Raw genomic sequence first — 24,439 nt, 5'->3', positions numbered from 1 at the left:
AAGAATTTTTTTTTTTTTTTTCAAAACTATTTAGAAAAGAAAATTTAAGCATTAGCCATTTATTGTATCTACATTGTATCTGAGGCTATGCCACAAGCAAGGGATTAAGAGATTTTTATTGTACTGTGAAAGTTTTTTGTGTGTGGTGCTAGGGAATGAACCCAAGTCCTCAAGCATGCTAGACGAGAGCTCTACCACAGAGCCATACCCCCAGGCACCTGTGAGAGACTTTAAATGAAAAAGTTTTTGAGTTGCTTTGGAAAAATTAATTGAAAAATTTTGAGTTACGTATTCATTTTTGCAATCAACTTGTGAATATTTTTACATAAATTATCTCATTTTTGGATAAATAAATTCAGACCATCTTCTCAGCCATGAATACTTTTGGCACAGTTTTCAGTATTGTTTTTATCCTGTGTACTTCTAATTAGAGTAGGACTTGGGGTTATCAGAAGCTCTTTCTTAGACAGAGATATGTTTGGGAAGTTTAAAAACTGTAGCACTGCGTAGAGCTTTGCTATTGAGAGGGTAAATCTCCAGGGATGAAACTCAGTGCCAGAGATTTAGAGTATAGTTGGCCTTAGAAGACCAGAGTTCTGTCATTTGTTATCTCTGATCTTGGCAAGTCATGTAATGTGTAATAAGCCTTTATTTCCTTATTTCTCAATATCTCAGGAATGCCATCCAGCACTTAAAAAAGGTATGAGGTAGATGTGGATTCTAAGTAGCCTTGTTCATTTCCTTGCTTTTGTCCAGAGAAGCCAGGTGATTATAAAAGTGTGGTGTCAGAGAGCAGGCAAGATCTTAGAACTTGGACTGCTAAATTGTTAACTACATTAGACCCTTAATGGAGATAGATGAGGGTGGATTATGTAATTATTTATTTACTATGAATATTTTAGGGGGAAAAATTCCAAATATCCTTCATTGATTTCTAAATTTTTGTACACACATGAGTCTGTATTCCCTTCAACTTACTTTATGATCAGCATATAGTTGGGACTTGTTTTTTGATCTGTACTGACAATCTTTTGATATCAGCTTTTTATTGAGTTTCTTTTGATTTTACATTATTAATGAAGAAGGGGAAATTATTCTGAGCCACAAAACCTTTTGCTAATAGATTGAGAAATGTTATAAAAGTCTCTTGGCCAAATTTCTCTTGAACATAACCATTTATTTATGTATATGATATAGTTTTAATATAATCCTTGCTTGAAAGAAAACATAGCATAAAGAATTTGAATCCTTTCTTCGGTTTGCTTAATCTGAGGTTTGCATCTGGTGCTGGTTAAGTTATAATGATTTGAACTAATTCTGTATCATCTAGTCTTATCAAATGTTAATAAGTCATTTCCCAGAATATAAGGTAACGATAAATGAGCGCTTATTTTTCAGCCGAATAGCTCATATCATTTTTTACAATATTTTGACTCTCTTAAGTATTAACCAGGGAGCCCAAGTTAAGAAAATATACAGACACCTTAGAAACATGTATGTAAGAGAGCTAGGTAGAAAAGAGTAACTAACCCCTTGGACATCCTCTTTCCTAACCTACCCAAAGTATATTTTCACATCACAATAGAAATTGTTGACCCTAGACCCAGACGGTTTATGCATGGATGCTTCCTATTCCTCATTTCCTTTCTTTTAACTGATTTACTCATGAACTTTTCAAACTTATGTCCTAACCTTTAATTTTCTTTTCCATATAGGAAACCTATGAAAATATCCCAGGTCAGTCAAAGATCACATTCCTCTTACAAGCCATCAGAAATACAACAGCTGCTGAGGAGGTACTACCTTAATATTTGAGAATATTAAATTGTTAGTAGACAAGTTGGGGTATTTATTGGGATGATGGTCAGGAGTGGATAATGAGAATTATTTACTATGTACTTTTTACTCAAACCTTGAACTTATTTGCTAAGAGTACCTAGGGATTATGATGTGAGTTTTTAAACTACTATGTAAAGTGTGAGCATTTCCTTTTTTCCAATATAAGATATGTCTACAGTAGGTAAAACTTAATGGCTTTATAAGTAATTATGTAAAAATTTTATATTTAAATTTAAGTGATATCTGCATTTACAAAAATTATCTTTTATCAAAACGCTTCTTTTTAAATGAGGATATTTATTCAGTATTTTAATGTTACAAATATTTTGAAAAAATATATTTTAGCCATAAGAATTTATGTTCATAACCATTAACCATCTCTGGATAAAGCATATCTTCAGCAAGATGGTTTGGAACAGAGACACTTACAGAATCTTCTTGAAATTATGGATTTTTTAGCAAATTACCTAATATACTAAGTTCATGTTTAAATTTTAAGTATCCTTTTTCCTTGTGATAAAACAGGGCTATTTAAATATTAGGGTTTTATAGGTTTCTTATTATTCTTCCTTTGCATTTAGTATAGTTGATTTTTTTTTTTTCCTTACACAAAGTAATATCCCTATAAGTTCTGAATGTGAATATCACTTTACTTTGAAAAAAGGTGTTGAAGTACTCAAGTCTAGCAAACTTATCCTTCCTACAAAGCATTGCATAAAGAATTCATAAGAGTAAGACTTGCTAAAAGTCACACTGTATGTAGATGCTTATAGTAATATTTGATGGAAATGAAGTTGTACGTAAACTTTTTATATTGTTTTGCCTGATTTCTTCCAGTTAGGTCACACTGGCAATTTCATATTCTGTTATAGCACTTAGAAAGCAGTATAACAATGCCCAAGTTTTTCTTTAAATAGATGACAAATGGTGCTTCTTTACCTCTGTAACGTATTCCTTCTCTGTAACTCAAATGAATACCAAATATGAAAAAGAGGCATATATAAGGTAAACGTCTGTCTGTTAAAACTAATGGCTGTTTTGATGGTTGAGAGATTAATGCAAGTTAGACTACTAAACAAATTTTACAGCCAAGAATTGTATGAAAATTACCGCCTTTTTAAAAACTCGTATTAAACTTTTCTTAACTCTTAATTTGATTTAGAACCAGTGATGGGTATTAATTAACCTCATTTGATGATGACTTCATAATTTTTGGGAGATGTGAAAATTGCTCACAATTTTTAACCCCATCTATGAGTATTTTAACCGCTTTGAATTCTTTCTAGAGCATACATTAAGTTTTTTGTTTGCTACCTATCATGCAATAAAAAGATTTCTTAGTGAAAAGTAATAGAGAAAAAAAATGACAAATTTTATTTTTAATAGCTTACCTTTTTTTTGTTGATCACAGTCACAAAGTAAGAATAGTGATAATGAGCAGTAATGGTCTAAAAAAAAATGAAAGCAGGAAAGATTGGGTTTTATATTCTCAATGGTTTATTGGTTTAATAGGATAATATTTATTTATTTAGGTCTCAGGGGTTGAATCCAGGGCTACTTTACGACTGAGCCGTATCCCCAGACTGGTTTTTAATTTTTATTTTGGGATAGGACTTTGCTGAGTTGCTGAGGCTGCCTTTGAACTTGAGGATCCTGCTGCCTCAGCCTCCCCAGGAGTGTCTTACCCTTTGAACTACAATCCTGCCTTTCTTTTTTGTTGTTGTTGAGAGAAGTTCTTGCTAAATTGCCCAGACAGTTCTCAGATTTGCAATCCTCCTTTTGATAATCTCAGGGAATATTGTACAGAAAACTCCAAACATAAATACATTCCATAGATTTAAAAATGGGAGCCAGGCACAGTGATGCACGTCTGTGATCCCAGTGGCTTGGGAAGCTGAGGCAGGAGGATCTCAAGTTCAAAGCCAGTGTCAGCAATATAATGAGGCCTTACGAAACTAGTGACAACCCTATCTCTAAATAAAATTCAAAAAAGGGCTGGGGATGTGGCTCAGTGGTTGAGTGCTCCTGAGTTCAGTCCCCCATACACCAAAATGTAGGAGGAGGGGGAATCCAAAAATATGCACATTGGAATTGATTAGCATTTTTTATGTATTGGGAACTTCTAATATTTGCTTGAAAGAAGTATAAAAATAAATGGATTTCATAGACTTTTTCTAAAAGTCTAATGAAAAATAGTGGTTATAAGACAAGATAGGCCAGTCTGAAAGCCTAAGGCTGGGTAGGAAAAGTACTAATGTTTTAGAATGAGAAACCAGATAGGTAGGAAAGAGCACTATATCGGGTTTATAGTTAAAGGTTTTTCCCTTAAAGCATGTATTAAAAACAGGAATTAAAGAGTTTATCATAGCAGAGGTGTTCCTATTGAATTCAAATGTGTTTAGGAGTTTCACTTGTAAGTAAAAATGTTTTATGGTATGGCACTTTTTATACATACTAATGTGATTTGAAAGAATTTTATTGTGTTTTACATTTAAAATTTATTTTTATTTTTGGTACTTTTTTTAAAAAGTAAAGGTGCTTTGGAAATAAATTATAAAAATAGAACAGTGAAATATATCAATGGTAGAGTGAATCTATTTGTTGAAAATATTTTCTCTAGTAAGACATGAAGTTATTAACAGTGTTATCTATTTATAGGCTAGACAAATGGCTGCCGTTCTCCTAAGACGTCTTTTGTCCTCTGCATTTGATGAAGTCTATCCAACTCTTCCATCAGATGTTCAGACTGCTATCAAGAGTGAACTACTAATGATTATTCAGATGGAAACACAGTCTAGCATGAGGAAAAAAATTTGTGATATTGCTGCAGAATTGGCCAGGAATTTAATAGGTGTGTATGCAAGTGTATGGATTATTGTTATATTACAGATAAAAAGGATATTCTCTTCCCCCCACCCACCAATGGAATCTTTGGGAAAAAGATTCTCAGTACAAGTATGGTTTATTCTGTTCAAAATGAATGTGATTATGGATTCTGCATTTAGAGCCAAAATTTTAAAAGTACTTATGAAATCTAGTCATAATACTTACCTGTTGGTATTTAAAACATTCATTTGGAAAAATAATTTTGTAATTTGCTTGAAAGTTGTCAGTTACATTTCCCTCTTTAATCTGTGAAGTTTTGGAAGCACAGGCTAACTACTGGTGGAACGTACTTCATAATTTAAGATTGCCAATTAGCAAAAGTTTAAGGCCAGCCTGGGCAACTTAGTGAGGCCCTGTCTCAAGTTAAGAAATTTTCAAAAGGACCAATAAAATGAAAACAACAAAATAACATAAAGAAATTTTAAAAAGGGTTGGGGTAGAGCTCAATGATAAAGTACTTTCCTAGCATATATAAAGCCCTGAGTTCAATCCCCAGAATCATGATAATAACAATCAATTAATTAAAAATAAACTTGCCACTGAGCATGTTAATGCACGCCTATAATCCCAGCATCTCAGGAGGCTGAGGCAGGTGGATTGCAAGTTGAAAGCCAAGCCTCAGCACAAACAAGGCTCTAAACAACTCAGTGAGACACAAACATCTCAGTGAGATACAAAATCAAGCTGGGGATGCAGCTCAGTGGTCAAGTGACCCTGGGTTCTTTTCCCAGTACCAAAAAAAAAAAAAAAAACTTGCCAATTGAAGTTGAAATCAGTGGACTCCAGGGGCTTTCGCACTTATATATGTATAGCGATAAGTCATATACATATGCTTTTGTACTACTGTATATTATATGTGTGCTTTCTGAGTAGATGCTCTCCCACTGAACTAAACCCTCAACTCCTACATTATTTTTTTGTATAGGAATTCATAGTTGTTATAAGAAGAATTCATTTACATGGTATTTTTGATAATCGAAAAGGGTTACCTCATGAAATAGTGGTTAAATAGAATATTGTTGATTGTGCTTAGTACATTATGACACTGATTTTTTAATTTCATCAAACAACTAGATGATTGTCATTCTTTTTGATACCAACAACTTTTTAGAAACCAACCAGAAGTATGTCTTTTTTTTTTTTTTTTTTTTTTTTTAATACCAGGGATTGAACCCAGGGGTACTTTACCACCAAGCTACATCCCCAGTCTGTTTTTATTTTCAAATAGGATTTCAGTTCTAAGTGAGTCTGGCCTCAAATTTGTGATGCTCCTGCCTCAGCCTCCCAAATTGCTAGAATTACTGGCATGTGTCACTCAGCTGTCAACTCAGATTTTTGTTTTTCAAATAAATAAGTTCAAAATCCACTGAAATCTTAATTTTGAATATTTTTAAATTAGAAAATTCATTTTTCAGGTTTTAAATGTGTACTACAAAGGTTTGTAGGTGGAAACATTTTCAAATAATTCAAAATGCTGGATAGATTTTTTTCTTTTTTTTAAGCAACTATCTTAATCCCCCTTGGAGTATTATCTTTATGTTGAAGGGGCAATTTAAGGGTATTTTATTAAGGTTGGAGTTACAACTCAGTGGTAAAAGAAGGCTTGCCTAGCATGTGAAGGCCCTGGAAAGGGAGGGGTATTTTGTTTTAATGTCTGATTGAACACCACACTTGACAGTCTGCTTTTTTGAGGGGAATGGTAAATACTGAGAATTAAACCCGGGGGCACTTTACCACTGAAACTACAGCCCATTTTATTTTTATTTTGAAATGGGGTCTCACTACTGGCTTCAAACTTGTGATCTTCTTGTCTCAACGTCCTGAGTCACTAGGATTACAGGTGTGCACCAAGGCTCCCCCACCTCTTTTTCTTTTTTTCTTTTTCTTTTTTTTTTTTTTTAATTATTATTTTAAGAAACGAGGTCATGTCATGTTGCCCAGGCTGACCTGGATCTCCTAGTAGACCCTTAAAGTTTTTGTGACAATATAACTAGTGAGTCTCTAAGTGGCACAATAGCTTTTGTGGTTTTTCTCATTTTTATTACAAAGTATCATTTATAAAAATTTAATTTTTAAGTCTTGTTAAAAAGTAAACATTGGTAATATCCTATAGCACTTAAAACTATAAAGTATGAACACCCTCTCTGAGTCCTGAGATTCTCAGTTTAGCACGATCCTATCTCAAAATAAAAAATAAAAAGGAGCAAGGATATATAGCTCAGTGATAGAGTGCTGTTGGGTGCTCAATCCCTGGTACCAAAAATGAATGCATAAATATAGAATTCTACTCCGTGCTTATATAATACATATACAAAAGTTACCTTTATAATAGTAAATCTTTATCCATTGTGATGGTTAAAGAACTCAATTTTATTGTCAAGTTTAAAAAGACAGCAAGTGACATACTACTACATATTTTGAATGAGGCTTATGAAATAAAGGGATTCTTCATTAGTATTTTGAAGTTTGACCTCAAAATGGATTTTTTTACTTTTAGATGAGGATGGCAACAACCAGTGGCCTGAAGGTTTGAAGTTCCTTTTCGATTCAGTGAGCTCTCAAAATATGGGACTGCGGGAAGCTGCCCTTCACATATTCTGGTATATCCATTGATGTGGTTTTATTTCTGTTGTTTTTAACTTTAATGCCATGAATATCCAAAACACATTTTAGTTGATTATTTTAGCCTTATTTCACTTTGGGGACTTAGTATGAAAATTATGTTTTTATATAAGATTTGTGTTTGTATTAAAAGCAGAATTGAGCGGTGGGAATGAAGATTTTTCTTTCACTCTGAAATTTTCTTCCTAAAAGGAAGAAGGGTCTTAGGATACTAAAATTTTTGCTCAGTTGACTTCTTTTTCTGTATTTGGTGGTTAACCCAGTACCAAATGTAGCTTTTGTAAAACCACTTTAATAATGTTATCTTGTAAAAGAAAATGAGAGTGCTAGTGAATTCCCAGTGTATTTTCTGGGTCTTCTGTGAAGATTATGATATTTTAACAAACTTCCAAATGCATGTGAACATACGGTTTAAGTTTAGAATTGGGTGTTTTAGAAAAGTTTAATTTTAAGTTAAACTCAAAAAGTTTAGAATTTTTTGTCCTGTGCTCTCATAGTTTTCTGTTTAAAATATGATTGGTATATGTTAGATTTGTGACTTTTGAAGTAAGATACCGTATGTATAGGTTTTCATCATCATTTTCTACTTCAGATGTTAAATGTATATTATTGCTTATTTCAGTAATCTAGATTATGGAATGAACTAAAAGCATTCAGTTTCCTTGTTTACCACATTTAAAGTAAAGCAGATCTTAAATTCCCTGGGTCACTAAGACTAGGAGCAGATGATCAGAAAGCATGGTTACTACAGTTACCATCTGAAACCTTTTGCTCTTGTCCCATCCTGTACTCCAGGTCAGTTTCCAGCTTCAACCCAGCAGTAAAGATAAAGCATGGGGCTAGAAATGGGCTACTGAGTAATCTGTATGCCCAGCCCAAGCTTTTGCTCTGTTTGCTTCCATTCACCCAGCCCAGAAAGAGACTTTCTTAGAGCACGTGTGTATGATATTTGGCCTAAACATTAATGCATGTTTTGAGTCAGGTAAACCATTCATTAGAGATTCTTGCTCACACTTTACAAGGATATAATGTAACTTTTAAAGAGTATTTTTGGATCATTTCTTAGGAACTTTCCTGGAATTTTTGGGAACCAGCAGCAGCACTATTTAGACGTCATCAAACGGATGTTAGTTCAGTGTATGCAAGATCAGGAACATCCATCGGTAAATGATTTCAGTTCCATTAATTAGCATCGAAATTAATTCACCTCATGAAATAAGTTATATATTAGAAGATTGTTTTTGCTTTTATAAATGCTAGTTTTACTGATAAAGAAAATTTCATCCTGAGTAAGAAAACCTGACCTTAAATCTATCAAGTTTCTCATGTTTGTCCTCTTTTACTCTCTTCATTTTAGATCAGGACATTATCTGCTAGAGCTACCGCTGCATTTATACTTGCAAATGAGCATAATGTTGCTCTGTTCAAACATTTTGCAGACTTGTTACCCGGTTTCCTACAGGTAAAAAACAAACAAAAAACCAGTATAGAATAAATCATAATTATATTCTGTAGTGATATTCATTACTTTAAATTTTCATTGGGGATCTGAGGTATATTTGTTCATTTATTAGTAAATATTCATTGCCTGTTATGTGCTCATTACTAGGGATACATCAGTGAACAAAGCCTATAAATCTGTCCTCATTGAGCTACATTATTTGGTTTTTTGAAAGACACTTAATCCTTAATATTAGAGCTAGAAAATTTTTCTTTAGTAAGCAATTATCTCCCTATTTATGTAATTACATAGGTTATTTCCATTAAATTAACCTATGAGATTTGATGCCCATTTTGAATAAGGAGAAACTAAGGAAAGATAAAATTGCTCATTATTACAGTATAGGTAAGTGGTAGAATTGTAAGTCAAATTGCAGGGTCTTAACATTGGTTCCTGTAAGAGTTTGCATTGTAAATTAAATAGTTTGTGATTAAATATACATTATTAGTTCTTAAAGACAAGTTCATGTTTTAAGGCTACCTTCCTGCCTGAGTCAGCAAAATAAGATTGAATAGGGTAGAGTAGTGATTCTTTTCAAACTCCACACTTCCTTGTTTTGACAGATTTTTGCAACTTCCTATATACTATCCTAAAATGAAATGCGTAAGAAATAAAACTCGTGTATATTTTTAAATACCAATATATGACTATAATTAAATACAAAGAAGTAAAAAGTAATGTGTAATAAAATGGTGTACTTTTCCAGATATAAAATGCTGAAATGACTAAAATTCACAGTGGACTAGGTGATTTCTAAGTGATTTGCAGTAGCTAAAACAGGTCTGACATAGAGGTATCATTGGCAAGTCAAGTACTATGCAATATTGCTCTTACTATTTTTTAATGTATATATATTTTTTAGTTGTAGATGGACACAGTATCTTTATTTTATTGTTATTTTTTAATATGCTGATGATTGAACTCAGGATCAAAAACATGCTAGGCAAGCGCTCTACCACTGAGCTACAACCCCAGCCCCTGCACTTACTTTGATAGATTTCCTGAAGTGGTGATGTTCTAGATTTCTCAAACAAAGTATCCATTTTTGATTTATACAGTGGTTACATTGCGGGGGATCACTGCATAGTCATCCCTCTATATCATACTCTGGTTATCGGTTCCAGTCCCTATGCTGATACCAAAATCTGTATGCCCAAGTCTTTTTAATGTAAAATCCTGTAGTATTTGCATATAGCCTTATATATGTCCTCTTGTAATACTTCAAATTCTCTCTGACTTACTTATAATACCTAATAAGGGATAAATTCTCATACATAGTTGTTATGCTCTATTGTTTAGGAAATAATAACAAGAAAAAAGTCTATACATGTTCAGTACAAATGCAGACTTTTCCATGTATGTTTGATCCTTGTTTGGTTCAGTCTACAGATAGAGTCAACTGTACATTAAAACTGGGCAAAAAATAATTCATGACTTAATTTCTAGGTTCAGATCATAGTTTTTCATTTTAATAAATATTTGGCATTTGTGATCATGTGAGATGCATGATGAAAAAGATTATGTGAATCCCTCATAAGCTTTTGTGTCATAGGATATTGAGTATCCCTGACTTTCATCCTTAGTCATGTTACAACCAAGAAACAGTTCCTGGAAGAAATGGCATTCTGTTTAGAACCACTGAGTTAGGATTTAGGGGATCTGAAATTGAAGGTTTCTGTGAGATTAAAAAGATACTAACAGGATTTATTGACTTTTCTCCCCAGGTTGTCACACCAAAAAAATATTTTAGGTCCATTATAAAACTTTAGTAATATGGTGTTGTTTGGTAGTTTATCACCTAAAGTCTTGTTAACTCTTTTTATACCTAATTCCAGAGATTTTTTTTATTCCTTTGGAATATTGGTAGATTTTTTAAAAATGCATAAATACCACAGTGACCAAACTCAGCATGAATGAAAAATAAAATGAGTAACGTTGAGCACTTTATACGTATCATAGGATATAGTATTTAACGGTATGTGTGAAAAAGACTGGGATGTGAATATAGAAAAGATAGGAAAGGGGTGTTTGGTTATTAAAAAAAAAAAAATTCCCTGGTGGCCTTAAGTTTATGTTGTAGTTATTGTAGTTTTACTGGTTTTAATTTGACTTGGGTTATTTTAATTTTATTTTTAGTTGACAAATAGTAATTATACATATTTATGGAGTACGGTGATATTTCAATACATGTATACAATATGTAATGTTCAAATTAGGATAATTGGCATATCTGTCACCTCAGATATTGATTATTTCTTGGCACTGGGAACATTCAGAATATTCTCTACTAGCTCTTTTGAAATAATGTAAGTCACTGATTGTTATCAACTGTAGTTATCCTACTGTCCAACATGAGAAATTATTCCTCCAATCCATCTACCTCCCTGTGCACATTAACCCGCTCTCTCTTCATCCCCTCGCCCCACAGAATTCCAATAACCACTATTTTACTTGGACTCTTGCTAGGGATGGAACTTAGAGCCCTGGGCACAGTACATAAGGAAGATCAACTTTTTAGCTCCCACGTATAAGTGAGAGCATGTAGTGTTTTTTTTTCTTCACCTATTTTCATTTAACATAGTATCTTCCATCTGTGTTGCTGCAAATGGAATAAATTCATTCTTTTTATGACTAAATAATGTTCCATTGTGTGTCTATACCACATTTTCTTTATTCATCTGTCAGTGGACACCTAGATTGATTCTTGCTGTTATAAATGATGATGTAATTAATCCACAAGCTCAGATGTCTCTTCAACTCCTTTGTTATACACAAACATGCAGAGAGAATAATTGGAGTGCTGGATTATATAGTAGTTGTATTTCTAGTTTTTCAAAGAACCTCCATACTGTTTACCATAGATGACTGTACTAACTCAGAGTTCCCCTTTCTCCACATCCTCACCAGAATTTATTAGTTTTTGACTTTGATAATAGCTGTTCTTTGTCAGTTGAGATGATATTTCATTGCAGCTTTGATTTGTATTTCCTCTGGCTCAGATTTAAATGTTTTTGTGTTTCTAGTTAACAGTTCTCAAAAGAAAGGTGTGTGTATGTAGAACATTTGCCTAATGTAGATTGGTAATTATTTGATGGAAAAAATTTTAGTAATATTATTCCATTATTGACTGCCTTTTGGGAGTGTTTTGGGTAACTAGGCATGAAGTGAGTCTTGAACAGAGATTTCTTTCTGTTATATCTTTTCTAGGCTGTAAATGATTCGTGTTACCAGAATGATGATTCAGTCCTCAAGTCCCTTGTTGAGATTGCAGATACTGTTCCAAAGTATTTGCGTCCTCACTTGGAAGCAACTCTACAGCTAAGTCTAAAGGTAAATTAAACACTTCAGTACATGTTGTGCTTATTATTTTCAGGTAACAATCTAAACTATTAAATGTATACAAATACGTCTTCTTTGTAGTTGTGTGGAGACACCAGCCTCAATAACATGCAGCGCCAACTTGCCCTTGAAGTGATTGTGACCCTGTCGGAGACTGCAGCTGCTATGTTAAGAAAACACACTAACATTGTTGCACAGACTAGTAAGTCAGAGGTCTTCAAATAGTTTGTGTGTAATATGGCAAAATAGTTGGATAAATGTACTAAGGATTATGATTTGTCAGATTTATTTGAGAATATAATGGATGTCCTTTAAAAGTCAGATGAATCTAGGGAAATATATCTTCATTTGTGCATGCGTGGACCTACTTTTGTAGCTCTGTATTTTAAGGCTGCATACCCTTGAAACCTAATAAGTAAAATTGCTATAGTAAACAGTGTGACAGACTTTCATTTATATGTTAAAATACTGAGCTGAGTCAGTGGAATTAAAAGTAGTTCAGAGGGACAAACTTTCTAGACATCTGGTAGCAAACTGAAAATCGAGATAACTAAATTGTGGTACTTAAAGTGAAGATAAGATCAAAACACAGATCTTACACACTAATCAGGGCTATCTTTACTATATTATGTTGCTTTGTTTTATATTTTTGGGGGGAGAAATTTACATGACTATTGTGCTGTGGAAATACTACTTTCCTTGTGCTGGGATAAGCATTTAGGAACTAAACTGATTGTTTCCTGACCTAACTATGTGCTGATTAGTATTTGAACACTTGCTTTAGAAAATAAATACATCACCAAGTTATTTTGCAGTGATACCTACCTTTTTATTTTACAAGAAGTAGTGGTTAGAATTTTAGAAGCTTTCCCATTAAAGATAGGAATTAGAAAAGTATACCCACTGTCACTGTTTCTTTTGTACTGACAGTTGCAGACATTGTATCAAGATAAGTGTTAGCAAAAAAAGATAAACATTGCTTATTTGTAGACAGTGTAATCCTCTAAAAAATTAAAAAGAAACAGGTAAAATTGTTAGAACTGATTGTTTAACAATTGAGCTATGTCAGTGGTTAGAGTGCTTAAATCCAGTATCATTTTAGTCAAAATCCTAATAAAGTTGATCATAATAGAATTTATCATAAAATTCTTATGAAAGAACATAACTCTCAGAGCAGCAAAACGGATTTTGATGACCATATTAAAACTCTTACCCTGTCAGCTCTTAAGAATTTAGAATTCATTGATAGTGCTAGTATAGACAGTGGAGTAGACAGTAGGGAAGAGTAGGAGCAGATCACTTACTTGGAAACAAAGTTGACTTAAAAGGTAATTCACCAAATATGGTTGGGCTTGCTAGTTATTTTTACTAGAAAAAAAATGTATCCCAATTCCAGATAACTTAATAATAATTTGGGGTGGATGAAAGGTCTAAACATTACTAGTACATTTTAATAAGTAAAGTTTAATGAGAATTTTTTAAGACTGATTCACAAACCATAGATAGAAAAATTGATATATTTGTACAAATACTAAAACAATTTTTTTTTAATTAGTCTAATGCTTGGTACATAAAAATAATAGACCACAACTGGGAAAAAATAATTACAGTGTGCGCAGTCAACATAGTTTGGGTATATTGAAAATAGACAAAGGCTAAGAACAGGAAATTCACAAAAGATAACTCTGACATAGTTAATGAGCACTGTTGAGCCCCAGTATAAACAAGTGTAGTTGTGGAACACAACTTGTCAGAGTTTGACCAGTATCAAGTGTTGACAGAAATGGAGACAAGAGGGCTCTTACCCTAGCTCCAGGACACTTCACACATTTTTGTGAAATAAGACAGGTCTCCTCTTCAACTAACATAGCAATGGAAGTTTATGCAATCACTGTGAAAGGCAGTTTGGTGATTTTTAGTAATATTGAAGATATTTGTAACAGTTTCATATTTAGACTCATAACTTATCAAGCAGATATATGTAATAATCTCATCAAATTAAATTTTCCAAGTGGGGGAAAATTGTAAATAATGAAAATGTTCAGCAGAACAATAGGCAGTTTGTTTATATAATGGAATCCTATGAAAATAATTAATGAAATCCCTGTTTGTTGAAAAACAAATGGCCAAAAGTACAAACATGATACCAGTTATCATATTTTTTAAAATTTCAGCATAGTAATGTAATTTTATATGTGAAGTATAAAAATGGGAATGAAGCATTCATTTTGTGGTGGTACATGCCTCTGATGAGTCAGGGATGTAAGGAAAGAATCCATAGGAAGTTCAGAGAAAATCTGACTATTTTGCTTAATACATTAGGTCTCATCCAATGTTCGGATACGTATAAAAACAAATTGAGCAATTTGAAAGTTTTTTATAAATTTTCATAGGCTTCTATTAAGTTTTCTTTATATAGGATGATGGGACATAATGGGTTAATGTTACTTTTTTAAAATGTTATTTTTGCTACTTTAAAGAAAAAAAAAAAAAAAAGATCCAAAGCAGTTATTACAAAAAGCTAACCTTTGGGGGAACAGACAAATACAGTTGTCTCAGTATCTGGGGACAATTAATGCTAGGACCTCTTGTAGATAATGAATTTCACAGATGGTGAAGTCTTTTATAAAATGGTGTAGATAACTACATATAACCTCACATCCTCTCACTTTTGGCCCTGTTTAGATCTGATATCTCATACAATGAAAATGCTATATAAATAATTGTTAAAATGTATTGTTCAGGGAATAATGACAAACATGGTATAAATTTCAGTACAAATAGCCCCCCCCCACCATCCCGAATATTGTTTTGTTGTTCTTGTTTTTGGTTCTTTTGGTACCATGGATTGAACACAGGGGTGTGTGACCAACTGAGCCGCATCCTCAGCCCTTCTTTGTACTGTATTTAGAGAAATGGTCTCATTGAGTTGCTTAGCGCTGCGGCTCTCTTGAACTCTCCATCCTCCTGCCTCAGCCTCCCCAGTCACTGGGATTACAGGCGTGTGCCACTGCACCATCCCATTCCTAATATTTTTGATCTTGGGTTGGTTAAAATCTAAAGGAGGAGGAAGCTGTGGATACAGAGGACCTACTATGATTGTTTTGTCTTACTCTCTTAGAGGCAAAGTAAAACTTACTCAAAATTCTTATTTATAAATGGTGATCAAAATAATAAAGCCACAGTCTTTAGGAGTGAAATAATTTTTCATTTTAGTTCCTCAGATGTTAGCAATGATGGTTGATCTGGAAGAAGATGAGGATTGGGCAAATGCTGATGAACTAGAAGATGATGATTTTGATAGGTAATCACTTCAGTTACTGGGTGGAGGTGGACCCAGGGTGGCAGTGAGAGCTTTGGGGCTAGCACTGGATACTGTATGTAACCTGAAGTTTTAAGTTTGGAATGTGGGACACTTTGCCTTTCTGTTGTATGCATTTCTCTTTATATTTTCAAAGTTGTATTTATTTTTCTTATGTAATTAGTATTAATGAAATTTTTTAATGCAAGTTCTTAAAACATTTATTTTCATTATAAATAGTATATAAAAACTATTCTATAATCAGGAAAGCTACCTACAACAACAAAAAATAAAGTTATCTTTTTTGAAAAAAGTGGAAAAGGCAAAATGCAGCAAATGTACACCTAAGGACAGTAACACTGGTGTTACTGTGATACTGACATATTTTAGCTTAGTAGGTCCCATGAATCCAAATTCCTATGGAAAAGTGAACCAGAATCTGTATTTGCTGTGCATTACTGATGATGACCCCTGACACATAGATGAAACAACACTTCAGAGTTCTGTTGCTTTAATTTCTTCTTTTTTGGTGGGAGGGTTTACTGGGGGTTGAACTGAGAGCTTTATCACTGAGCTACGTCCCCCAGCCCTTTTTATTTTTTTATTTGTATTTTTGGTGGTGCTGGAGATTGAACACAGGATCTTGTGCATGCTAGCTAGGCAAATGCTCTACCAACTATATATACTAGCTATATCCCTGGCCCTCTTTTTATTTTTTGAGATAGGGTCTTGCTCAGTTCCTGAGGCTGACCTTGAACTCCATGATCCTCCTGCCTAACCCTCCTGAATTGCCTACCACTTTGATTTCTTTCAGTAGTCCCTAAGGTATATTATAGATGCAGAAGTGGAAGAATGAAGATTGAGTTATTTGTCCCAGGTTACATAGCCACTTAGCAAACTGAGGTTTATTATCACTTTTCTTCTTGTTCTTCCTAGCGCATCATTCTACTGCCCTTTCTTACAAAGAACTGGAATTATTTCCCCAAAAGACTGGTACATTATAAGCTGCTAGATTAACAAAGAAAAGTTTTTTAAAGATATTTGACTTGTAGAAAGCATGCTGCATTTTTTTCTCACTTTTTTTAATTGCCACATTATAGTTGTACATACCAATGGGATTTGTTGTTACATATTCATACATACACACAATACAGCAGCATGTATGTTGCATTTTTTGAGGTTTAATCCCATTGTTAAACAAGACTAATTTCTGACTTTGGTACTGTTTTGAAGTATATGAAAGTAAACCTTCACCAGGCTGAAGAGAAGACAAGTTAAATATTTTCCTTTTCTGGTTCAATTACCATACATGCTGCTACCTGTCCTCTAATTTGCCCTGTAAACAATACTTAAATTTATATTAGGTTTACAAAACAATTTTTTCTGGACTTGATGAGTAAGATTTTCTTAGCTGTGAATAAGCAGATCATAAATATATTTTAAAAATCAAAATATTTAGGTATAAAATCCTATTGTAAAGATTATTTTATAGCTTTATACTTGCAGTTTTGTCAACAGTTAAGATTATGCATATGACAAAATACTATTAGTCTTGGCAGATCTGAGCAGAATAAATGTACAGGTGCTTCTATGCTGTAATCATTTCAGTGAAAACAGTTTCACCTGTGCATAGGACAGTGCACTTTGTATCCCTTTAAAGATGAGTAATAAGTTCAGCCTGGGAAGTGGACATCCTATACGTTCTGAGTACCACTTGTCTATGTTTTGTTCCATGATGAATTTGAAGGTTTTTTTCTCTAGGAAGAGAGATACACAAAGCTCATCAGATATCTCCCACTTTAATCTCTGAAATGTGAAAAATTAAGATCTAGACAGAGGATTTTTGTTTGTTTTTGTACTAGAGATTGAACCCAAGGTCACTTAACCACTGAGCCACATCCCCAGCCCTTTTTCTTTATTAATTTTTTTGAGACACGATCTCTCTATGTTGCTTAGAGTCTCACTAAATTGTTGAGGCTGGCTTTGAACTTGAACTCCTCTTGCCTCTGCCTGCGAAGCCACATATGCTACTGCACCCAGCAAGACAAAAGATATTTAAAAAATATCATGGTAGAGCATGATCAAAGTTTTTATTTTATCCTTACCCCCCCCCCCCCCCGTAGGGTTAGAAAAACTGTAGGGTTTTTCTAACCCTCAACTTCAGTATCACATGCAAATGACTGCTTGAATTCTTTCCTGGTGCCAGTTTAAAAACACATTTAAAAATATGTACAGCGCACCATTTTTTGTGTATTGATTACATTATTTTGATTGTGTGTTTAGCAATGCAGTTGCTGGTGAGAGTGCTTTAGACCGGATGGCTTGTGGACTTGGTGGAAAGCTTGTTCTGCCAATGATCAAGGAACACATTATGCAAATGCTTCAAAACCGTAAGCTCTCTACTTCAAATGCTACCATAGTAGAATGTATCTTTCTAAAGGCTAAACTCTTTAACAAATGGCATTTGTGGGATATTTAACCTACTTCTTATATTCTACTGATGAAATTTTATTTAGTCATTTTTATCATATCACCATGTAACAGTCTGCCACATTTTTTAAAAACATTCCTTCATATGCTAAAGAATGTTTTTCTCAGTATTGAGAATAATATTGTTTTCATAGAATTGGCATCAAGTGTTTAGAAAAAAATATATCAATTCTAACAGAATTTACTGTTAACCAGAAATCAAATTTATGGTAGCCAGAAATATTTGCATTATTTGAGTGTTTATGAAATATTAAATGTTTGATTTATATAATCTTCATTCATTCAGTATCATTTTCTTTTTGGGAGTGGGTTGGCTACTGGGGATTGAACTCATGGGCACTACTCAGGCACTGAGCCACATCCCCAGCCCTATTTTTTCTATTTTATATAGAGATAGGGTCTCACCAAGTTGTTTAGTGCCTCATTAAATTGCTAAGGCTGGCTTTGAACTTGTGATCCTTCTGTCTCCGCCTCCCAAGCCACTGGGATTACAGGCGTGTGCCACCATGCCCTGCTTCAGTATCATTTCTAATTATCTAGTATAAGCAGAAGAGACTGCTTATACTACTGATGTTCCCCTGACAACTATTTTGTTATCAGCCCTTGTCTCTGTAGTTTTTATCAATACCAAAGATAAGTATATGTTTTATTTTAATTCATGGGTTTTTTTTTAATTGCAAAGTTAATGTACATGCTAGTTTTGGTGAAAGTTGAAAATACAAAAGATAAATTTCAAGTCCTTTACTTCATATTCAATAGTGACCATTGTTACCAGTTCTCTGAGGCTTCTGATCTCATTTATGCATGTGTGCAATTTTTTTTAATGTGAATATATAATATGGACACAGAGTACTTAATAAGCTTTTGCTTAACATTTTATCATATCACCATGCCTCTTTTTTTTTAACAGCTACATAGCATTTGACAATTCCTTTTAAACATTGTTTTGTTGATTATAAATAATGCTAATGCCAGCATTTTTCTACAGAAATTCTGGTTTATCCTTCATGAGTATTTGTTTTGTTGTTATGATGCTACAGGTCATGCCTTGCAAGCTACATTTCTAGGCCCCCGTATGAGTATTTTTATCTACATGGAGTAGATTGCAAGAGCGACAGGAGAGTTAAACCATTGCTAAAGGATCTTTTTTGTTGTTATTGATACTAAGAATCGAATTCAGGGTCTCCCATATGCTAAGCATGTTCTCTACCTCTGAGCTACACCCTCAGCAGTATGAAATCCTGAATTAGTAAGATGAAGTAACAATAGCAGCTTCAAATGAAATTGAATCATTGAGTACTCCAGCCCTTATGCTTGTCACCTAGTTTCTTATCCTTGAGATTCTTTCTTAATCTAAAAAGTTGTGGTCAAAAACCATTGCCTCTTTTTAAAGATGTGATTCTGTGTCTGGGTCTTGAAAGTAATGTCTACCCCACTCCCATCTTATAAATTTTTTCCAAAGGAATGGGGTGGGGGGAGACACACATTGATTGACCTATAGGAGCTGCTAGAAAGAATAAGTCTAGCCTTTTCATTTTTAAGATGAAGAAAATGAATCCCAGAGACAGTGAAAAATTGGAGAAGGTCAACCACTTTCTATTTCTCCACTGATTGACACAGTTCTTCAAGTGGATTTGTTGTGAATGTGGTTGTGATTTGTAGTTAAAGAATTTGACTATTACAGCTCACTAGCTAATTTTTTTCATATGTGGTAATGAACTCTTTTGGATACTGGAGGTTGAACCCAGGGTGCTCTACCACTGAGCCACATCCCCATCCCTTTTTATTTTGCATTTTGAGAGAGGGTCTCACTAGGTTGCCTAGTAAGTTGCCCAGGCTGGCCTTGAACTTGGGATCCTCCTGCCCAGGTTTCTGAGTTGCTGAGTTTATGGCTGTGCACCATCACACTGGCAGTGAACTCTTATGGGTTTTAACAAGTCTTATGTATCTCAGTTTTCTGAATAAAATAGGAAAAGAATACTTGCCCTACACCCAGAGTGGAGATTGGGATTTATTTAATATATGTGAAAAATGCTTTAACAGTGGTAAAATTATACATATTTTCTAATTTGGAAATAACAGGGGGCTGGGGTTGTAATTCAGTGGTAGAGCACTTGCCTCGAACTTGTGAGGCACTTGGTTCAATCCTCAGCACCACATAAAAATAAGTGAATAAAGATATTGTATAGAAAAAGAAAATAACATAGTAATTAATGCTATGGAAGAATCATTTGCATAAACCTTTTTTTTTTTTTTTTTTTTTTTGGTACCAGGGGTGCTTAACCACTGAGCCGCATCCCCAGCCTTTTTTTATATTTTATTTAGAGGCAGAGTCTCACTGAGTTGCTTAGGGCCTCACTAAGTTGCAAAGGCTGACTTTGAACTCCTGCCTCAGCCTCTTGAGTTGCTGGGATTATAGTTGAGCACCACCATGCCCAGCCACAACATTGTTTTTTCCCCCCTCTCTAAATATATATTTTTTTAACTTGAATAAACTTACCATATGCTCCTACTTTGTTTCAAAAAGTATTTGTTGTTTTTGCTTTAAATAATAAACAGTAAAGTTTTATAAATCTCTAAACTCAAAGGTTAACTATTTCCAAATCCTCTTATCATTACCATAATATTCTGCTAAACATACTTCCAGGAGCTCTGGACACTGGAAGTATATGAATTGTGTCTCTTTCTCTGGACCAAATATGGATATCTTTCTAGATCATTAAGTGTATGTTGACCTTCTTTAATGTATAGTATATAAAGATTAGTATCAGATGTTCCCATATATTCTCTTCCCAAGTTGATTATTCTTGGGAATAATATTGAGATATTTTCACTTAATAGTATATAGACTAATTGAAGCCATTTGAAAGCACATACTATGTTACTATAGTGTGAATATTCATTTAAAAAATTCATCACAGAAATAACAGATATAACATTATTATGAAGAATGACTATCCCCTCTGCCCCTCAAAAAAAAAAAAAAAAAATCAATGCAAAAGACTTAAAAGTATTTTTAAACAGCTTAGCTAAATTTTTGTCTGCTTCTGCATATTTAGCGTCCTGGGATTTCACACGTTGTAGTCTGCAGAATACTATACTCCCTTATATCTTCAAAATGAAAATGAAAAAATAATTGTTATAAGGATAGTTGGACCTAGTAAACCTCTAACTCCAGTCCCAGAAAGACCTTAGAGGAATTCTAGGAGTTTTGGGTCCCTCCTTCAAAACCATTGTTACCTTCCCTGTACTGAGACCATAACCTATGTATTTGTTTACCCTGCTTTGTTACACAAAGAATTTGAAGAAGCATAACTTGTTAGAACTTTTATAGTAAATGGAAAGAAATAAGAGAGAAATTATACTAAAATAGGATATAGAGTCCAGTAAAATAAACATTTAGTTAATATTCTATTAACCTAAAAGCAAATAGCCATTATTATTAGAATACAAAATAGTTTCAATAAGAAGTCTTTAAAAGGAACATCTTTTTTCTCCTTGACTTTTTTTTTGAGAATTGCAATCATAGAAATCAAGAAATCTGTTATTTAATAAATAACAATGTATGACAGAATCCAAGTATTTATTGCTTATGTAAATTTATGAGAAAGTTTTTATAACCTTTGGAATAAAATGCTGTTCTATAACTACTCTTAAAAATGAAATAATCCAGTCTGGCACTTTTTCTGCCCCATTTTTCTAATGTGTAAAAGGTTTTGTTATTTTCCAAATAAGAATGTTATTTGCATGCTTCCGAATACCAGAATGATGTTTGTAGTATCTTATTAATATTCATTTGGATGTAATTCTTTTTGGTAGCTGACTGGAAATACCGGCATGCAGGATTGATGGCCTTATCGGCAATTGGCGAAGGGTGCCACCAGCAAATGGAAGGAATTCTAAACGAGATAGTAAATTTTGTTTTGCTTTTCCTTCAAGATCCTGTAAGTACCAGTAAATATTTAATTTGTAATCATAGCTATAGTTTCACATGGAACCCTATTGCCCTTACTAATACAAGGGAACATATTCCAGCATCCAAGAGTAAGATACGCTGCCTGCAATGCTGTGGGACAGATGGCTACAGATTTTGCACCTGGTTTCCAAAAGAAATTTCATGAAAAGGTAAGTAACAAGTCCTGAAATACTCGATCCAAACTTTAAGAAGAGGAATTGACATATTAAATTGTATGCCTACTTGGTTTCATTTCTCAGGTAATTGCAGCTTTGCTTCAGACCATGGAAGACCAAGGCAATCAACGGGTGCAGGCCCATGCAGCTGCTGCTCTCATAAACTTTACTGAAGACTGTCCCAAGTCTCTACTTATTCCATATTTAGATAATTTGGTGAAACATCTACATTCTATTATGGTACTTAAACTTCAAGAGGTGAGTTTTAAGATTATTGGGTGGGGAGCAGGGGATACCAGGGATTGAACCCAGGGGCATTTAACCACTGAGCTGCTTCCCCTGCTCTTGTATTTTTTATTTTGAGACAGCATCTTGCTAAGTTGCTGAGGCTGGCTTTGAATTTGTGATCCTTCTGCCTCAGCCTCCAGAGCTGCTGGGATTACAGGTGTATGCCACTGCACCCAGCAAATTTTAAGATCTTTAAGCCATCTACTTATAGATTACTGTAGATTGGTTTAATGATAAGACCTGGAAAAAGAGGGATTTCAGTAAGACTATCAGCATAGAAAGTTAGAGCCAGAAGGAGGACATTCCAGACCATTCCCAGTGGAGTAATTCAGGCTCAGTCAGAGAACAGGCCAGTATTGAAACTGTGAAGCACACAGTATAAAGGTTAGGCAAAATTAGTGTGTGAGTTGCCTTTAAAACAAAAGACAGAAATTTCTCAACTTGTTCTATGTAAATTTGGAAGAACCATTTTTTATTTTGTGCTCAACAAATGGTAACATGATTGTAGGTAATGAGTGTGGTAACATTGGGAGGCATATCCAGTGAGCATGAATGATAATGATGGAAATTAGTGGGAAGAGATGATTTTCAAAGACATTTCATAGGAAACATTAACAGTTTTTCTTCTGCCAGTATTAATTTAAAAAGAAGTATTAGCTTTTTGTCATTGTGACAAAACATCTGAGAAGATCAACTTAAAGAGAGATCTATTTTGTCTTACAGTTTCATAGGTTTCAGTCTCAGTCTGGTCAGCTGGCTCCATTGCTGTGGGTCTGTGATGAGACCATGTGATAATCATGGTAGAACAGGCACAGTGGAGCAGAACTGCTTATCTCTTGGTGACTGGAAAGCAGAGAGGGAAATGAAGGAAGGGACCAGGGACCTGACATACTCTTTAAGGATTACTCCCAGTGACATGCTTCATCCAAGTAGGCCCTTTTCATCAACTCCCAATAATGCCATCAACTTACATATATATATATATCCATCAATTGATTAATCCACTGATGTCAGAGCTCTCATGATTCAATCACTTTCCAAAAGCTCCATCTCTGAACATTGCTGCATTAGAGACACGTGAGCCTTTGGGGGAGATCCCAAATATAGACTATAACAATAAGCAAGTAAAAGAGTGTTAAGTGTTCTACAGAGTGACAGAAATTGAGTTTCTGTAGAAAATAAGGTCCTTTTTTCTGTAATTTGAAATTTTAAAATAAAGCCAAGTAGATGGTTCATAATTACAGCTTAATTACAGGAGGCACCCTAAAATAGTTGAGTGCTTTTAGTATAGCAGTATGCCAGGAGTATATTGTCAGATGGAAGAGAAAACATAGATAAGTAAAACAAGGATCAAGGCCCAGTTTGTTGTCAAATAGAATGAAAGTGAATTGCTGCTATAAAAAAGAATAAAAGACTGCTTTTTACTATAGGATTCAATATATGTGAACTTACCATCACATTCTCATAAAATTTCTGATACCCTCAATTCCTATACTTAGTATCTACCAGTAACAAACAGTTCAAACTATATAGTTTGCATAATACTGTCAATAAAGAAGAAAACAAGAAATGAATATTTTAATCCAAAGAAAGGAGAGTTTCAAATAGACCTGAACTTTCACTGAACAATAGACTAAGAATATGCTCATAGAAATATCTAAGTATATGAAGACAGACAGGTGGACCCACATTGAAGGCAGGTAGTTTGGTTGGTAAAATCAGGAATGCTTGGATTCAATGTAGCTAAACAAGTGGTTTGGATAGAGGGGGCTACAGTGCGAAGAGAGTCTCTGTGTCCCTGTCATTCCCCAAGAGGACCAGTGTGCAGGTTTTTTAAAGACTGAAGAATGGAGTTTGCTGAGATGAGATAGAAGAGGATAATGTTCGAAGTTGTTTGAACAGAGGGTAGTCTAGTAGAAAAGGAGGGAGCAGCAGGGCCTAAGACATTAAATGCAGCAAATGCTGAAAAATGCAGAAGAAAGGGAGTGAGGTAACCTCAGGGCTTGGTACCCTTTGTATTTACAAAGGGAAATGCTCTGCTG

At 34.1% G+C, this 24,439-nt stretch overlaps 1 protein-coding gene across 1 annotated transcript in view; it reads left to right on the top strand.

Moving 5' to 3' along the window:
• Window positions 1-24,439, top strand: part of Ipo5 (importin 5) — a 42,453-nt gene that overhangs the window by 3,891 nt on the left and 14,123 nt on the right. The window contains exons 2-13 of the mRNA XM_047553848.1: window positions 1,716-1,796; window positions 4,498-4,690; window positions 7,223-7,325; window positions 8,414-8,510; window positions 8,705-8,809; window positions 12,056-12,178; window positions 12,269-12,389; window positions 15,404-15,491; window positions 17,772-17,878; window positions 21,798-21,922; window positions 22,014-22,103; window positions 22,194-22,367. Of these exons, the coding sequence (XP_047409804.1) occupies window positions 1,716-1,796; window positions 4,498-4,690; window positions 7,223-7,325; window positions 8,414-8,510; window positions 8,705-8,809; window positions 12,056-12,178; window positions 12,269-12,389; window positions 15,404-15,491; window positions 17,772-17,878; window positions 21,798-21,922; window positions 22,014-22,103; window positions 22,194-22,367 (1,407 nt within the window). The remainder of the gene's footprint in view (window positions 1-1,715; window positions 1,797-4,497; window positions 4,691-7,222; window positions 7,326-8,413; window positions 8,511-8,704; window positions 8,810-12,055; window positions 12,179-12,268; window positions 12,390-15,403; window positions 15,492-17,771; window positions 17,879-21,797; window positions 21,923-22,013; window positions 22,104-22,193; window positions 22,368-24,439) is intronic.

Source organism: Sciurus carolinensis, chromosome 5, assembly GCF_902686445.1.
Source record: "Sciurus carolinensis chromosome 5, mSciCar1.2, whole genome shotgun sequence".
Lineage (NCBI taxonomy): Eukaryota > Metazoa > Chordata > Mammalia > Rodentia > Sciuridae > Sciurus > Sciurus carolinensis.
Note: the sequence above shows the minus strand (reverse complement) of the source record. Positions and strands in the feature narration are given on the sequence as shown.